Source organism: Perissodus microlepis, chromosome 16, assembly GCF_051167445.1.
Source record: "Perissodus microlepis isolate ML-2025 ecotype Zambia chromosome 16, ASM5116744v1, whole genome shotgun sequence".
NCBI lineage: Eukaryota > Metazoa > Chordata > Actinopteri > Cichliformes > Cichlidae > Perissodus > Perissodus microlepis.
The window spans coordinates 12,533,539-12,550,700 of record NC_140476.1 but is presented as its reverse complement, the minus strand read 5'-3'; the positions used below and the strand labels follow the sequence as shown (position 1 = coordinate 12,550,700).

General features: G+C 40.8%; 1 protein-coding gene across 3 annotated transcripts in view; it reads left to right on the top strand.

Annotated features, from left to right (window-relative positions):
* The first annotated feature begins 2,490 nt into the window (after window positions 1-2,490).
* Window positions 2,491-17,162, top strand: part of erbb4b (erb-b2 receptor tyrosine kinase 4b) — a 305,024-nt gene continuing 290,352 nt past the window's right edge. For all 3 annotated transcript variants that reach the window (XM_084907994.1, XM_084907997.1, XM_084907993.1), the window contains exon 1: window positions 2,491-2,891. In XM_084907994.1, coding sequence (XP_084764120.1) covers window positions 2,813-2,891 — 79 coding nt within the window. In that variant the 5' untranslated portion in view covers window positions 2,491-2,812. The remainder of the gene's footprint in view (window positions 2,892-17,162) is intronic.

Sequence of the window (17,162 nt, the reverse complement as noted above, 5' to 3'; positions counted from 1 at the left end):
AAAAGTCTTAGTTGTCTATGACTACCTAATCATCAGTTCCAGACGTGTATTACGGTCATTAACTTCCTTCATCTCTGCAACATGTTGCTCGGATAGTTTATCATACTGAAGGTTTATCTAAGTGTGGGGGAGAAGTGCTATGCTGCAGGGAGAGATTGCCTTTACTTGCATGGCACCAACAGAGCAAAACAATGTGCTGCATGATAAAAAATTGCTTCATAACTCTCACATTGTGTGTCTGGCATCATTATGAGACACAATAGCCTCTGGAGGGCCTGGCTTTTATTGGCGTGCCTCTTGCAGCAGCAAAGTCTCATCCATTAAACAAATCAGGGGGTTATGTATTAGATTAGCTGTACAGCAGGCACTTGGGGACGCCTAGAAGAACACACGAAACCTCATCTCATTCCCTCTCATAATCCCTGGAATAAATTACCTAATTGACAGCATTAGGTTGATACTGTCAGAAGGTGCCACTTAAAGCATAATGTATAATGAAAATACACAACGTTGCTAAATTGCATTTTTGGTATTAAAAATGATAAACGTCAGCCATTTGGGGCATATTTAGAGTGAAGCCTCTCCTCATAGCATGCTGCCAGATCTCATTTTTCAATATTTCTTAATAAATTTGTAGTGTCAGTGATATTAAAAGCTCATTTTTGCTTTGGAATATTTAATAAAGCTTCTGTGTGATAGGAAGCCAATGTCAAAGACAGAGTCAGGAAACTGTATGGTGGCAGCTTGAACCTCCCACCACCCACCGCGCCACGCCACCGGACCTCTGACCTGTGTGGCAAGAAATGGACTGCCCCCCACTGGTGAAGGGTCAACACTGCAGCAGAGGTTCAAGAAGTGCCCCTCACAGTTCAGTGCACTATTCATTCTGCAGCCAAGCTGAAAACAACAGAGCCTTTTGACTTTCTTGAAAGTGAAAGCTGAAACTGTATGCATCCCATTTTCCAAACTGTACACTTGGATCAGAAAGTTCAGCTCAGTGTTCAAGTATCGGAATCTGTGGGTTAGTGCCAGTGAATGGAATACCTCAGTAAATGTGAGAGCAAAGGCCCTGGATGAACTATAGCTAAAAGATTGATGTTTATTGGCCGGGGTAGATTATTGCTCACTGTGTGGATATGCTTTTTATGCAATTAAAATCTGCCTCATCTAGTCATAATAAAGCTAAAAACAGAGCATTAATATCATACTTCTGTCCTTTAAAGCCCTCAAAATGTTGCTGTTGTGGTGCCATATAGTCAATCTAATAATCTGAGTGACTTTTCCATTTCAATTTAAGGTGTTATAAAATGTGTCTAAGCTCCATTATAAACCATTCATTCATGCAGGTAAATATAGTTTAAATGGGTAAAAGTGTTTTGTAACAATGTTGCTTTGACTTTCTGATGAACCAACTCTGTGAGACAAACATCACTCAAGTATTTCAAGCCTTTTTCAGACTTTGCCCACACTTGTGATCACATTTGAGTGCGTGTGCATGTTTCAAGAAAACTTTGAGTTGGGGGACAGTCAGAGTGCATGTTTTCTGTCCAGATGTGTGGGCATATTGCAACTCCAGGAGGCATTCACCTCTCTTTTTAAAGTGCAAAAGTAGTCAGCAGCTGGTGAAAGTAATAACCTTTTGTCATGTTGTTTTGCATTTACCCCCATTATCTTAAGTTATTTTCCCGCTACTCCAAAGTCACTGGTTTCAAACTCTTACAAATAGCTCAGTGAGCACAATAATACCGCTATCTAAACGTTCTGTTTGACTTTTATTTGTGTCATTTACACCAAGACCATCCCCTGGTGGGGAAATGTTTCTCTAGGATATGGAGATATATTGCCTTCAGGAGTAATGTAGCCTGATAAGTGATGAAAAATGAAAATCTTGTCTCAAGATGCAGAAAAACAAAACAAAGAAACAAATGGTTTATGATTTTGCTGTAAGAATACATGCCCTTATTTACTTGATTATACTTATGCGGTAACCTTATAAAATGAAGTGGCATTAGAGTAGATCAATAATTTATTTATTTATGGGGGGGGGGGGGGCTACAGGAAAAATGGGAATTTAGTTCACAATAAACCTGATGAAACTATGCTATTTCCATTCTAAGCATCAATTTTATGTACCGTTCTCACGGTTTAGTATTGAATCAAATCTTACAAGATAAAAATATACCTTATCCGGATCACATATTTCATAGCACATGGGAATCCACCACTGGTAAGTGGTATTCTGTTTTATTTTACTCAGTACACCCATAAATCCTTCTGGCAGGATTGATCTCTGCTGTGTTCGGTGTGACAGGTGCAACAGAGCCGACGCACAAATTCATGAGGTTTTGGCATCTTGTGGTAACCAATGGGACAATGCATGAAGTCTAAACTGGCGGGGTTAAGGATGATGGTCGGGTACCCGTGCCAATCGCAGTGCGTGTAGGAGGAGTTCGGGGACTGGGAGGTGTGTCCGAAAAATGCGAGTCTGCAGCTGCATACTGTATCCAAGTCGGGGAGTAATGCCATGAGTACTGCTTTACACTGTTTAGACAAGCTTTTCAGAGCGTGCGTAGGAAACTATTATTCGACTGTCTCTGCTGTCAAGTAATCCACAATTTTAAGCCCGAAGGCTCAGAGAGGACAGGAAAAGGACACTCGGACAAACTGCAAACTTACTTAAAAGCAACCAAAGTCCCCAAAGTCGCACGCTCAAGAGGCGTCAAACCCAAACGATCCATCCTTTCTGGCTGTTTCAGGGAAGGATACGCTGCTGGACATGTGAATTTAAAGGGGATACTTGCTAAGCACAACAATGAAACCAACGACTGCCCAGTGTTGCTTCGGCTTTCTTCTGACTTGCCTCTTGTTTGGGTTCAGCTTTTCACAATCAGGTGAGTGAATTCCAACCCTATGCTCCCCAGTGCGCAAAACTGTGTCCGCGGAGATGGTTAGTGCGCGCTGAGCGCAGCACAACTACCCACCGAGCATACTTTTCTGTTACTGTTCTTTGTTGCGCATATGGCTATTGGAGCTTATCAGATCACATCAAACCCACTAATACGGTTTCACCACCAGCACTGAATTCTAACGCCGGAGAACGTCTTAAACAACGGCCAATGAGATGACGTAAAGATCACAGTTGCACAGAGACACAGGTGTTGGTCAGAGCAGATGGCAGGTTGTAGCAGTACATCTGACAAGACGAAAGGATCCAGGCGAGCGCGTCGCTCCGTCTTCTTGCGCAGAGCGGCACTGTTGAATTTGGAGAGAAATGAGAGCATTTGTTGTTCATCACACGTGTCCTCAGGACATAGCTAGACAAACACAGAGGAGTTATAGCCTTGGTTTACAACAGGCTACTGTGCTCCTGTTTTCCCTCCTGTGGATAGACAGGCTGTCTAACGCATAACTATTTCAAAAGTTGCTTTCAATCTCTGCTCTTTCTTCCCCTTCTGACTAATTTATCCCAATAATCACAACTGTCGTCATGGTAATAAGACGCAACCCCATGGTTATTGTTTTTGATGAATTTGGCTGGTTGGACAGTGGGTTGTATTAACAGTAACAGCTTGAGGCTCCGCAAGTAGTCACCCGGTGATTCAGACTACTTTAAACCGTTGAGTCCTGCAGAGACTGCTGTGGGAACGCTCTCTATATTACTAGGCTTTTTGGCTTGTTGTTTGTGTTGATCTGTGTAACTCTCACCTGTGCAAACGATGATAAGAGTGGTGAACATGTACGTGCATTCTGTAATCGGGATAAAAACAAAGCGGATTATAGTCAAATTAGATTATTCATCGTTTTATAGTAAATGCCCTCGGGGATCTTGTGGAGCACAAATTGACGACCATCGTTGCAGCGCACGGGACTTTTCGCTCTGACAGTAGCAGTACTGTTTGTAGAGTGCAGGGGCGCTCTTTACGCGCAGGGAGGTATAGGTGCACTCAACGGTGTCTGTGCGTCTTCGCTTGTGTGTGTGTGTGTGTGTGTGTGTGTGTGTGTGTGTGTGTGTGTGTGTGTGAGAGAGAGAGAGAGAGAGAGAGAGAGAGAGAGATTAGTTAGACAAAAGCAATACCACCTCATCAACCACCATCATCACCACTGATAATCACATTTTGGGATGACTACGACTAAAATTAGACTAAATCCAAGTATTGGCTGCACTGACACAGCATCTTTAGATCGTAATTCACACACAGTCGTTTTTCCCCTCATGCTGACTGTTAAACTGTTTCACCGCATATCTTAGAGTCATGTTTATGTGACTTAAGGCGTATAACACCACAAAATAAATAAATAAATAAATAACAACAACAACAACAAAAAACCCAATTTCAAACAATATAAGTTATTTTGGCACCACGTCTCTCGCGATTATTTAAACATCATACTGCGTTAAATGTGATGTGTAATGCGCACATATTAGGGCAGATCTAAAATACTAACCCGTGTTTTAATAAATCCTCGTGTGTGAGAGCCTTACAGCTGAGAGACAGTGACTGAATTAAAATGTTGAATGCAGTTCAGGAGACAGGGCATGGAGGGATGCTTCCACATGTTTTTTTTTTGTTTGTTTTGTTTTTTGCTTTACACTCACCACGTGTGCTGCACGTCGTCAAAATAATATTCCTAACATAATATATTGTTGTTCCAAAATAAAAGCAGTTATATATTTTTGCTCATTTATTTTAGTCAACTTATTTTTTTTTGATAACATTACTTTATCCTGGGGGTTATCTTAATCGTAAGGCACATATTTCGAAGTTAAATTTAAATTTTTTTAATTAATTTTTTTTAAAGAACATCCGGAAAGAAAAATATGGATTTCGTTATACATTATCTGACGCACCTGTGTATGAAGATCACAGTCGTAATGTCTTTTCAGACTAGACAAGCTTCGACCAACAGTGAAGCTCCAAATCATTTCAATAATATTGGAAAATAGTAAAATAACATAAAACGAAACAGAACAGAAACGGATGCTCAAATATGTGTGCGCGCGTGTGTGTGTGTGTGGGCGTGCGCGGATGTGAGCGCATCCTGATGCCAGGAGTTCGCGGGTGTTATGGTTATCTTATGTTCAGTTGAAAAATAAGAAAATGCACACGCGTTCATGCTCAAAGTTTCTTTTTCTTGAGTTTCCTCACTTAACGTTGGCATCTATCTTAATATGTCCCAAGATACAAATATCCATAAACATGCATAAAATCCTTAATTGAATCCTTTGCTTTAAAATTTTATGAACTTTTCATCACCTTCATGTCATTTAGTTTCTTCTGTTTAGTGTTAAAAACCCCACTTAAAGAAAATCCTGTGCTAAACTGGACTTCTATGCTTCATGACAGCAGGGTACATGCCTGCAATATGCTGAATGTCCCCCATGTGAGTCCACTGTGCACACTCCTCTTCACTGGACTGCAGTTTCACACTACAGCTGAACAAGTCTGGAAATTGATACAGCTTGCAATTCTGAACCATATGGCCACATTCCAAAAGTCTGTTTGTGTTTATGAATATTCATATATTTTGTGCGCAGGAGTGCATTCAAATCATCTGTTGAATGCGTCTGCGTGTGCGTGGAGTTTTTTCACTTGCGTGTAATCACTGCAATCTGGATACACTACATCCCTTCTGTTTTACGGCTTTGAGCGGCGTCTTCTTTCCTAATTTGCTGAACAGAATGCAACTACAACCTTTAACTTACAGTGGCATTCACTGTTTACTGGGTTGAAACTGACAGCACTGTCCCATTTGTAAGCTGATGTGTGTGGTCACAGTACATTTAAGGTTTAAGGGTGACACTGACAGGGATCCTACTAGAAAGGGAGACAAGATACTTTTTTTTTCAACCAGTTTCTGCACCTTTTACAGGAGACCCTGGCACTTCTTGTAAATGTCTCCTCATTGTATATTTTTCCTTTTTGTCCAGCATCAAGAATAATGAAAGAATGATATGACACTGAGGAGCCAACATAGCTGGGCTTTGGCACAGACCACGCTTACAGTCCTATCTGCCGTCACCTATTAAAGAAGCGTTGACCGTCTACCACCACCAGGCATTTTATTAGAATGAAAAAGAAAAGAAGAACATAAACATTTGTGCTTTTGTCCTTTCTTTATTGGCCAGAGTAACACATAGGGAGCAATATAAAGCCACTTTTCCACAATAAAGTAAATTCAGTTACTGCTATTATAGCCTGATGCAAGACCCTCCTGTATTGTTTTTAAAAGTTGCTGAAATTATTTAAAAAAAAATATGGAAAACAAGCTATTTTTAGAATTTGAGAAAAGGACCGTTAGATGCACATATATGTAGCTTTTAGATTAATCTCTCTGGTGAGTCAGTGTTTCCTCTTTAATGATAAAAATACAAAAACAGACAATGATTTGTTGTGTTATTTAAACCCCCAGCCAGCCAGACTAAGAATCTTCTCTTTGTGCAATCAAGAGTGTTTGCTGTGTAGTATTGTAGGAAATCATTAAGATTTATGTGTACTGGCCTACTGATTAAAGAATATTACACAATATCACCAGTGGGTAAATGTGTGTGTGAATGGGTGGATGATTGTGTATAGTGTAAAGTGCTTTGGGGTCCTTAGGACCAAGTAAAGCGCTATACAAATACAGACCATTTACCATTTACCATTTAGTTACTACCAGGATGTCTTAGTTCACTATTGTTTACTTAGCACTGAATTTCCAAATGTTTTTTGAGAGTTTTCTTTTCTGAACACACAAGTAAAGGTATCGTGTTGGATCTTTGCTGGGCTTATAACCAGTCAGGTTTCTATCTACATCAGCAGAAATGATTGGCTCATATCCTCTGTGACCTTTGCAAACGATGCACCTTCATTTATCACCTGCCATTACAAATGCACCATACATCCACGTCTATTTTGACACGTGTCATTGTCAGCTTAGCTAATAAATGTCCCTTTAGTGAGAGATGTCATAATTAGATCACAGGCCATCACCCATGGACGTGCATCCCTGGGCAGCTGTTTATAGCACATCTGTAAAAAAAAACAATGCAACTTTTATGTTTGAAACATGACTTTCAAGCTCTTAGATTACTTTAGATCTGAAAAGGTGTCTTAACTCTTGAAGACAGAATGCTTGTTTCATGTTTATCACTCATTCCGTCTGTGCTCCTATGCTTTTATGATTTCTCTTTTTTTCCTCTCTGTAAATTGAGCAAGCTTTGAGTTTTTGTGTTTGTTGGAGAGAGAATGAAAGCAAAGGGAGTGAGAGAAAGACATGCAAATAGAAAGGCTGATTGCCTCCGTGTAACATGGCCCTGAGTGCTGAATACACAGCAACCAAAGTCCTTCATTAACAAGGTAGTGCAGCAAACACGCGTATACACAAGCAGGAGCGAGGCCCTGCTTGGTATCTTTGACAATGTACTCTAGCTATTTTAGACAGATGGGGGGACTGAATTTTAGTTGGGGGAAATCAATCAGATGGACCTTAATTAGGATGGCACGTATGCTTTTAGGGCAACCAGAACAAGCTTGCTGAAAGAAAAGAAAATCTCAGTGCTTTTGCTACCATTCAACTTTTTGTGTGTGTTGTGGTCCAATACGCAGCACTCCAAGAAAACAGGACATGTGTCAGGCAAAAATAAAAGTAAAATAAAATAAAATTTCTTAACAGATTTGCTTTCTCTTTATCGCTAGTGGTGCAAGGTTCATGTCTGCTATCAGGGTAAATATAAATATGAAAAATAGACTTACGTGTTTTTGGCCTAATTAAGCCTAAAGTAAGAGTATCAGCCTAAATCTGTTCTGCTATCAGCCATATTCTTGTAGCTATCAATCAAATAACTTCATTATTTTTTCAACGTTAAATATTATTTTTAATTGGATAAATATAAAGTTACCAGTGCAGATTGGTGTCAATGTGCCTAGCAGATTGGCACACACCCAAACTCCTACACACTTACACACATACCCACGTTCTGATACCTCGTTGACCCTGGGCCATCACTCTGATGTACAAGGCAAATGTGCAGGATCCAGGCCCCTGAAAGCCTCAGCCCTGTGTGCACTAAACAATGTAGATGTTGGGAGTCTGAACGCACCATGTATGTCTGTCAGTCAGTGAGACTTTTGATCTGCTTTGTTGTTGCTGCTACTCTTCTAACAATAAGCCTGTCTGTCCTCTGCATCCTCCTGGAGGGCTGCAGGAGGCTGTCAGGCGCCGACCCTTTTGACAACTGCATCTTGAGGGTTTCAAAATGTGGCGACAAAGGGTTTGGGAAACGTACATATACTGTGTGTGTGTGTGTGTGTGTGTGTGTGTGTGTGTGTGTGTGTGTGTGTGTGTGTGCGTACATGTGTGTGTGTTATGACTTTGTCTGTCAGTGCACGTGTGGATGCACGGTTGAAGGGATAGAGGGTGACTGACAGACTAACCAAGCTCCAGAGACGCTCTCTCTGCTCCAGTGTCTGCTTGTTCGTCTTCCTCCGCCCACCCTCTGCCTTCATCTGTGGCTTTGTAAGCCTCCACATAATGTGGGAGCCTTAAAATGACAATGGAAATTATGGCTAATCTTTGTTAAGACACACTCATTACTGCCACGTTTTAGAATGAGAGTCCAATGATAAGACTTGGTCTGCCATGCCTTTCTTCCCCCCCCACTCTGAAGAGACAGCCTGACATGCTGGAGTGATGTGTTTTATTCTCACTTTTTTGTGTTATTTTTCTATTCCCGCTCACAGTTAATAATGGTGGCAAACATATGAAAGGATGATAATAGGCTGACAACTTGGGCATAAAAGACTGGCTCCACCTTCAAACGAGCTTTTCATGCAGTTCTGCATGTGGGTGTGTGTTAAAGGGCTGATTTCTCTCGACTCTCTGCGTCTCTGTCTCTTTCCTCTTTTAGTAATCCCCTTCTAAAATATTCATAGCTAATCTGCATGTACAATGTAATTACAGACGGCTCTGAGTGATATCGGATATGGCCGGCAGAACACATGCTTCCAACAAAATCTTGATTTGGTGATTTGCGTGCTTGAATAAATATGTAGCAGACATGGGATGCGGTATGTCGGTTAAGACTCTTTACAATAGGTGATATCAAACAAACTACGCTTTTAATAACTCTGTCAGCAAACTTATAGCAAGAGATCCCAATCATTTTCATGCCAAAACCCCACAATGAAATAAATATTTTAGATTTTGTCTTAGGAGTTGTAATGATGCTGCCCCGTACTTTATGTGCTTAGTGCTCGTTAACTGTGGTCGCTGCAGCAGATTAAAATATGTCCCTAAACTATCCCTCATATTTTTTTCTGTTTTGCACCCCGCCACTCGAACCCCGGTCCCATATTTTGAATCCTGCAGGCTTCCATTTGGTGTTAATGGAACGGTGTGCCCTGTATGCTATTCTTGCAGGTCGATTTTTCACTCGTGTGCGAGTTGGGGGTGGGGTGTCCTTTTAAATGAAGCACTTGGTGTTTGTGACCTGTAATAAATGAGTTTGCAGTCAGTCATGGCAGCTGTAAGGAGACATCTGGGAACGAGAGTGAGAGAGAAAGAAAGGGAGATATTCAGACTTCACCGGGAAACAGTTTATCTATGCGAGGATGAAAAATGGTTGCACCAAACACGCTATCACTTATACAACAAATGGAAATCCTATTGTAAAATTCCCGCAGTTTACCACACAAACGTCAGGGAAAAAATGCAGCGAGTAAAAAATAATACCGCCGATAATCCAACACAATCGGGATTAATGATGATCTTACTATTCAATACCAAAGAGGGAAAAAAAATGTAAAAATGGGTACCACACACACAATATACACTGTGGCTTGGGAGTTTCTGTCTGAATATTAGGCAAATATTTATTATTCATCTTGTAGATGAGGAAAAACAATGACTGCTGTAAAGAATCAACCAGAAAATCAAACAGGCAGAGACAAAGATAATGAAGTATAAAGCATGTAAAAAGAAAAAAAAGGGGCTCAATTTTCATTACCGATTCATCATCGGGGAAAAAAGTCTTTTTCAGCCTTTAGTCTCATCATCTAAATTCCCAACATGTCAGACAATACATTTACTTTAATCATCATCTTTTTTGTGTTTATACCTTCTAAATACCATCCTATTTGTGGACAAATGTTTTGATATACTACACTCTACAAAACTGACTGCTGGGGTTATTCTGCTAACATTAAAAGATTACCTGAGTTCATAAAAATGGCTTCAGGAATCTGCAGTGGAATGCTGATTTGAACTAGAAAATAGTGGAAAGTCACTGCTTGGTGGAGTAATTACGGAGTTGAAAGTATTGATCGACTCTCATTATTGTTAGTTATGGTCCATAATATCAAAGTCAAAGGTAGCTCCATGTATAGCTTCTGTTAATTAAATTGTTTTTTAGAAATTCAAGTCCAACATTTACTAGCAGAATGAAGTCGTGACCTAGAAGACCAATTTTATATGAATTAAACTTTCTGGATTTATTTTCAAAATATGAAGACCTTAAACAAAATGATTGGTACTCTTAGTATTCCTGGTTTGTGTGGCTGTCACTCGTATGAAGCAGCAGTCACCTTGCAGCAGAGCAGAAATAGTGCAGCTCTTTTCCCCTGGATGTGAAGGTACATAAAGCACAAGATGAGAGGAGCAGGAAAGGCAATTGACCTTGGCTGCTTTTGGGGGCTGGCTATATAGCCATCAGGTTAGATGCTATGGTTATGCAGTCTGGAGAAGAGGGAGGAAAATAAGGGGACAGTGCTGAGTACGGCAGTTATTGTTCATAGAGTCGAAAAGCAGATTTGAATTCGTAATTGTTGAATTTGAACCATAATGAAAATGTACTGAAATGGAAATTATGTGTGTGCAGTTGTGTGATTAAATGTGGGTGGGTGGGATGGTACTTTATATCTAGAGGTGCTGACTAAGTATAAGCTAGGTCCAAAGTCAACCCTGCCATTTTACCCTGCTGTGCTAGACTGTTTACCTGAGACAGGGATGCTTTATCTCAGCCAGTCACCAGAGCATGTGTAAACACACAGGGGGGAACACACAGCATATCATGCGGTTTTCAGCTCCCCCTGCCTTTGTTCCAAAACCCCTCTCCCACAGAGAGACATTATCCCCTGATGGCAAGGTGAATGGGGTGCTGATGTAAGATTATTTGTAGCAGCCAAAAAGAGACAGGAAAAAAACGAATGGGGGGGTATCAGAATAGGAAAAAAATCCTAATTTTAGTCAGAGAAGGTCAGCCAGGAAGCTGGGTACACAGGAGTAGAGGTGTCTTTCTGTGGAGGATGGGACATGGGTGAGTGTCTTGGGAGTCTTGGTTAAAGTAGTTGCTATCACAGCAGCTGGACGGACAATTAATCAGAAACTGCCCAGGGGGGAAACCGAGGCTCTGACGTGGACACTTTATTCTGCAGGACACACACACACACACACACGCACACACACCTGCTGATAGGCTCTCCCATGGCTTCGTCACCTCTTTCTTTGTGCCTCTGTTCTTTTGCTATCTTATTTCCTTCTCGTCGACCTGCTTTCAGTGATCATCTCCCTTCTTACACTGCTCTTTTTCTTCTTTCCTTTTTCTAATGCTTTCTCTTCTGGCCTTGACTGTCCTTTTGTTTCTTTTGCTCTCCTCTCCACTGCTCTGTTCTTCTCCAACATGTGTTTAGGTCTGCAAACCGCTTGATGAGAATCAGTTGAAAGGGCCTCTTGTGATGTGACAGCTGAGTCCAAAGTCTGTAGGAGTTGCTGCAGAGGGAAGGAGACAGGGAGGTTGGAGGAGAAGAAAAATAAGGTGAAAGAGGGTTGACTAGAGGCTATACATTACCTTAACCACCCCGTCCTTCTTCTTTGCTTTCATCCCTACATTTCTGCCAATCCATCCCTTCTCTTTCCCCACGGCTAGCACCAAGTGATTGATGTATTTGAGTTTGACATGGCCCGGTTCACCCGAGGGCATTAGCAAGGACACTGGTGAGACTTAGCCAGATGCTGGGGAAAAGGCAGACAGAGAAAGTAGACGATAAAGAAAGGAAAGAGCACTCGACACTGTTGACCACTATGGCTTTCTACGGTTACTAGGGTGAGTAATCTTTTTCACAGTACACCTGTCCTTATTCACCTTGCGGCTTTTTCAGTATGGTTCAAGTAACATGGAATAACATGATTGTAACTGAGCGTACACATAAAATGTAATTAGTTAATCAATTCCTTTATCTCTCAGTACTACATGTAGAGACAATTTTTGAATTTTCCAAGCCTCTGCCAAAAAGAACCTACGGTTCACATATTTAGATCAACTGTCTTGGTTGTTCCTCATCTTCAACCTCAACCTCTCGTCTTTTAAACAGCCTTACTTAAAAATATGCTGTTATTATTGTTGTGTGTTTTGAAACAGACATAGGCGATGTCGCCGATGTCGGGATCATAAGTGCATCTTCAATAAGCCCTCGGTGTGTCTTTCCTCAATTGGAGGCAGGCTGTGTAGTGCTTTACCCTCCAGGGGGGTCTGGGTGTCCCACCAAGCTAACACCCACTTGACATGAAGCCGTCAAAGGGGGAACAAGGCCCACAGTGTCTCCCTGCCCCAAGTGCTTTGTCCTGGAGTAGGCTCCCGCCGTTGCACCCAGCTCCCAGCCTCACGTGACATGCATGAAGATGAGGGAAGCACTTGTCTGCACAGAGCCAAGCAAAATAAATCCAAATATGGTCCCATGTGTTTACGATGGCAGTGAGTTGCACGATGTATTAAAAAGAAACAGACAAGAAAACTCAGAACGAATGTTGTTGTTATAAATCCAAAACTGATCTTGGGGTCAAATTCTCACGTCTCTGAGGAAAATTATTGGTGTTGTTTTTGAGAAAATTGCCACAATTATATCAGAATTCCATGGGACATTCTCATAATTGTTCTATGTATTAGAAAAAGACAGAAATACGTTTGTAAAGACAATATATTTACTTAATAAAGATTTAAATGGGTAGAAAGATTCAAAAGAAAGCAGTAATTATGAGTAAGATGCTTTTCACTACTGAAATCACTGGTGAAGATGGGATATCCCAGCCATCTGCCAGATTTATTAAGCAACCAAAAAGTACTCTGTAGACCCCAGACAACATATTAACCAACACCAGTTGTATTAATTAACTAAAACTGGTTTCAGGGCCCCAAATGATATTCCATGTATAATATGTGCTGGAACAAAACTACCCTGTTAAAGAACATTTCATTCTGTTAGCTAAAAACAAAACAAAACAGTTTTTTGCAGATATATTTTATTTATTAATTGGCAAAAAGCAGGAAAAACTCAGGCAAACATAAATCTAGAATTAATGCTTATACCTGGAATGCAAGCGAATAAAAGTCCATTGTCAGGTCTGAGTTGGCGTAAATTAGATGTTCTTCACAGCGCAGGCAACAGAATTCTACAACTTAATGGAGATAAATAACCAGTAGGCTGACAAGTCGAAGTAGAAGTTAACAAGTCAAATTTATCTAAGTTTGGTTTTATGTAGCTTTTTGGAGGTAGGGTACAGAAAAGCATACAAACCTTCTTGAAGCATGTAATCCCACATTTTCACCTGTCTGCCTCAAGTCTTTTCAGTAAATAGGCAGTTTTATCCACTCAGTGTTTGCAATATCTCCCAATCTCTGTCTGCATTGTGATGAGTGTATTGTGTATGTGTCACCCAGCTGTCTCCGAGTCTCAGACTGCCTGGCTATCTGAGCAGCAAACACAACAACAACAGGTATCTTCTGCTCTCCTTCTCACTGCCGCCTACCACACTTCAGGCTTTTGCTCTCTGTTTGGCTTGGCAGCAATGTGAAGTCAATAGGATGAATAAAACATACCTGAATCAGAGCCCTCTACCCTGGGAAATGTCAAACTGTCAGTATAGCTTAATGGGAAAACATAGGGCCGATCCCAAGGGTCAGACAGTTTATTGTGCAGCACCTACAAAAATGCAGTCTTGCCACTTCGTTTGTTTGTATGTCACAAACACACACATTCTTGTTTGCTTTACTAAGTCTCACCATAATGTGATAATCCATTATGTTTCAGAGTGACACAATATTTACCAGAGTGGAAACTTGCCTGCACTCGTGTTACTGTAAACCGCTTTGGGTAAAACCATCCGCCAAATTACATATGGTAAGTGCCTTTCATTCAACTGGTCTGTCGCTGACTAAAACCACCAAAAAAAAACATTTAGCACGCATTATTACACATATTACATGAGGCTCATCTCACCCTGTGGTGGTGGTAGCGAACCCCTACAGCTAATTATCTTTAAATTAGGGCTGAGGTCTAGGTTTAATTAGGCCTAGCTACGAGGAGGGTTGAAGCACAGCACTAACTCCAACAACTTCAGCTGCCAAACCTCATCAGCCTAATGGAGACTCAAACAACGAGGGCCCTCGGGGGCCTGACAGGCTGGCCTGACTTTCTGCCTTATGCCAACCAAAACCCGTACACACACACACACACACACACACACACACACACACACACACTACTATCCGTGCGAGGGCCAGATGTTTAAAGACGAAGTTAGAGTGAGGCAGGTTGTGTCAGTAGCAGAGAAGTTAAAATTTTAATAACATAATGGAGTGGGGTCCCAACTAGAGTCCCCTGTTTTCAAAACTACTAAAAATAGTTTACAGTCATCCTCATACATGACTTGATGAGGCATATAAATATATAGCCTACGAAGCATATTTGTCACATGTATTGGTCTGGTTGTTCTTGATAGTCATCTGGTGTAAGAGATGTTTTCAGCCTCTTGTAGGAAAACAAGAGGCAGTAGCCAGTCTTCCATACTAACGCCTGTTTCTTACCATTATTCCCTTGGCATCACCTTCTGCTGGGAACAATTCCTAGACTATCACCAGGAAGTGCAGAGTGATGAATGCTTGATGACAGTAGATGACACATGGATGTGTCTAAACACAGTTACAGACACCAGCCGTGTATTATACCCACATAAAACGCATGTATGTTTTGACCCCAAAACTTAGACAGAATATAAGAAGCAGGGCAGCCATAGAATTTTTCAGATTTTCCACCAACCATTTGCCTTAGCATTTCCCTAAATTGCTTACTGTAACTGGAGCAAGCACAAAGCTCTTGTTGTTAAGCCCATCTGAAAGTAATAACGAATGCCCAAAAGAACTACCAGACCTTGTTCTTCTTGTTTCCTTAAAATCTTTAAAATTCATACCTCCTGCTGTTATACTGCACCACTACACTCCCTACAACACTTTGTTAGGTACATCTTTTAAGTACAAATTGGATCCCATTTTGCTTTCAGAGCTGCTTTAATTCTTCATGGCATAGATTCAGCAAGGTACTGGAAACATTGTTGTGAGATTCTGGTCTGTTGGACACGACAGCATTACAAAGTTGCTGCAGATTTGTCGACTGCACATTTATGATGTGAATCTCCCGTTAAAATACATCCCAAAGGTGCTCTATTGGATTGAAACCTGGTGAGTGTATGGGCCAGGTATGTAAAGTAAACTCATTGTCATATTTAGGAAACCAGTTTGAGATCATTTGAGCTGTGGAACATGGCACGTTATCCTGTTGGTAGCAGCCATCAGAAGATGGGTACACTGTGATCATAAAGGTATCAATATGATCAACAGTACTCAGGAAGGCTGTGGCATTTAAATGACGCTCAACTGGTCAGCCAAGAATATATCACATGGCCCACACCATTATACCACTCCCACCTGCCTGATCTTTTTCAGCTGGATGGATCCATGTTGTTTACTCCAAAGATTGACCCTACGATCCAAATGTCATAGCAACAATTGAGACTCATCATATCAGACTATGCTTTACCAATCTATAGTCCAATTCATGTGAGGCTGTAGCCTCAGTTTCCTTTTTTTAACTGAGAGGCCTGATACCCACTGTGGTCTTCTGCTGCTGTACCTCATCAGTTTCAAACTAAACGTGTTCACTCAGAGAATGCTCTTTTTTGGACCATTCTCTCTCAACCCTAGAGATTACTGTATGGGAAAATCCCAGTAGATCCTTCTTTTAAAACTCAGACGATTCCCTCTTGCACCAACAACCATGTCATTTTCAAAGTCATTTAAATAATCACATATTTTCCCCATTTTGATGGGGAAGAAATGTGAAATGCACTTGTTGCCATGCTATTAGCAGATTAGCTACAATATTTGCATTAAACAGATGTACCTTAAAAACAGTGACTGGTTGGTATATATAGCTCCCTTCCTACCTTGACTGCTTCTCATTCCCACTGCTTAAGTATCAAAACTGAACAATGGTGAATACTCTAACCACAGTCTAAATTCACAAGTAATTACAAACCAGTGGTGTTGGTTTTGATGATGTGCCAAAAATAATAAATTATAACTTAATAACTATAAATATGAAATTTTAATTTGAATGAATAGTTCTATCAGTCTAAGAAAACATTTTAAACTGCTTTATAAAGAAACTCAAGTTTAAACAAAAGCTGTTTGCAATTCCCAACAGTGCTCTGCGTCTTGCCAAAATACTTCTCTCATCTGTCTGTTAACCTGTCCTTTATTCATCAGACAGGGCCAGCACATAGATAAATAAAGACAGGAAAAATTGGCAGTAGGGGTATTTGTTCTGTGGGGCATGTTGGCCTCCTCTCTGCTCTGACAGCCAGTCTTTCTGAGAGGATTGAATGAAGGAGATGGGGCAGTGAAACTGGCAGGACGCTAATGGGTGTGATGCTAATGAGCTACGAGCCAATAAACAAGCGCTACCTCCCTCTCCCCTCACCTCTGATCCCCACTCTTGTTTGTTTAACAACCTTGCAGGTATGATGAAGTGAATTCAGCCAGGATGCCAGAAATTACCAAAAAAACAGTAATGGAAGAATGAGAACTGTAATGTGAGCTAAACGCACTCTTTTTGTACAGTCATAAATCTATTTATCACTGAAATAGAACCTCATCTCCAAAACAGTTGTGTTTTTGCAAAGGTTGTGTCCGTTGTTGCGTTGCTGCTTATTCTGACAACACTTTGTAAAAATCTGGGAACTGACAGGACCACTTGCTTTGGTTTTGACAGCAAATTGTTTTTACCATTTTGCGTGATAAAGGATCTAACCTGCTTATTGATGATTTGTTTCATAGTGTGCCAAATGTTTTC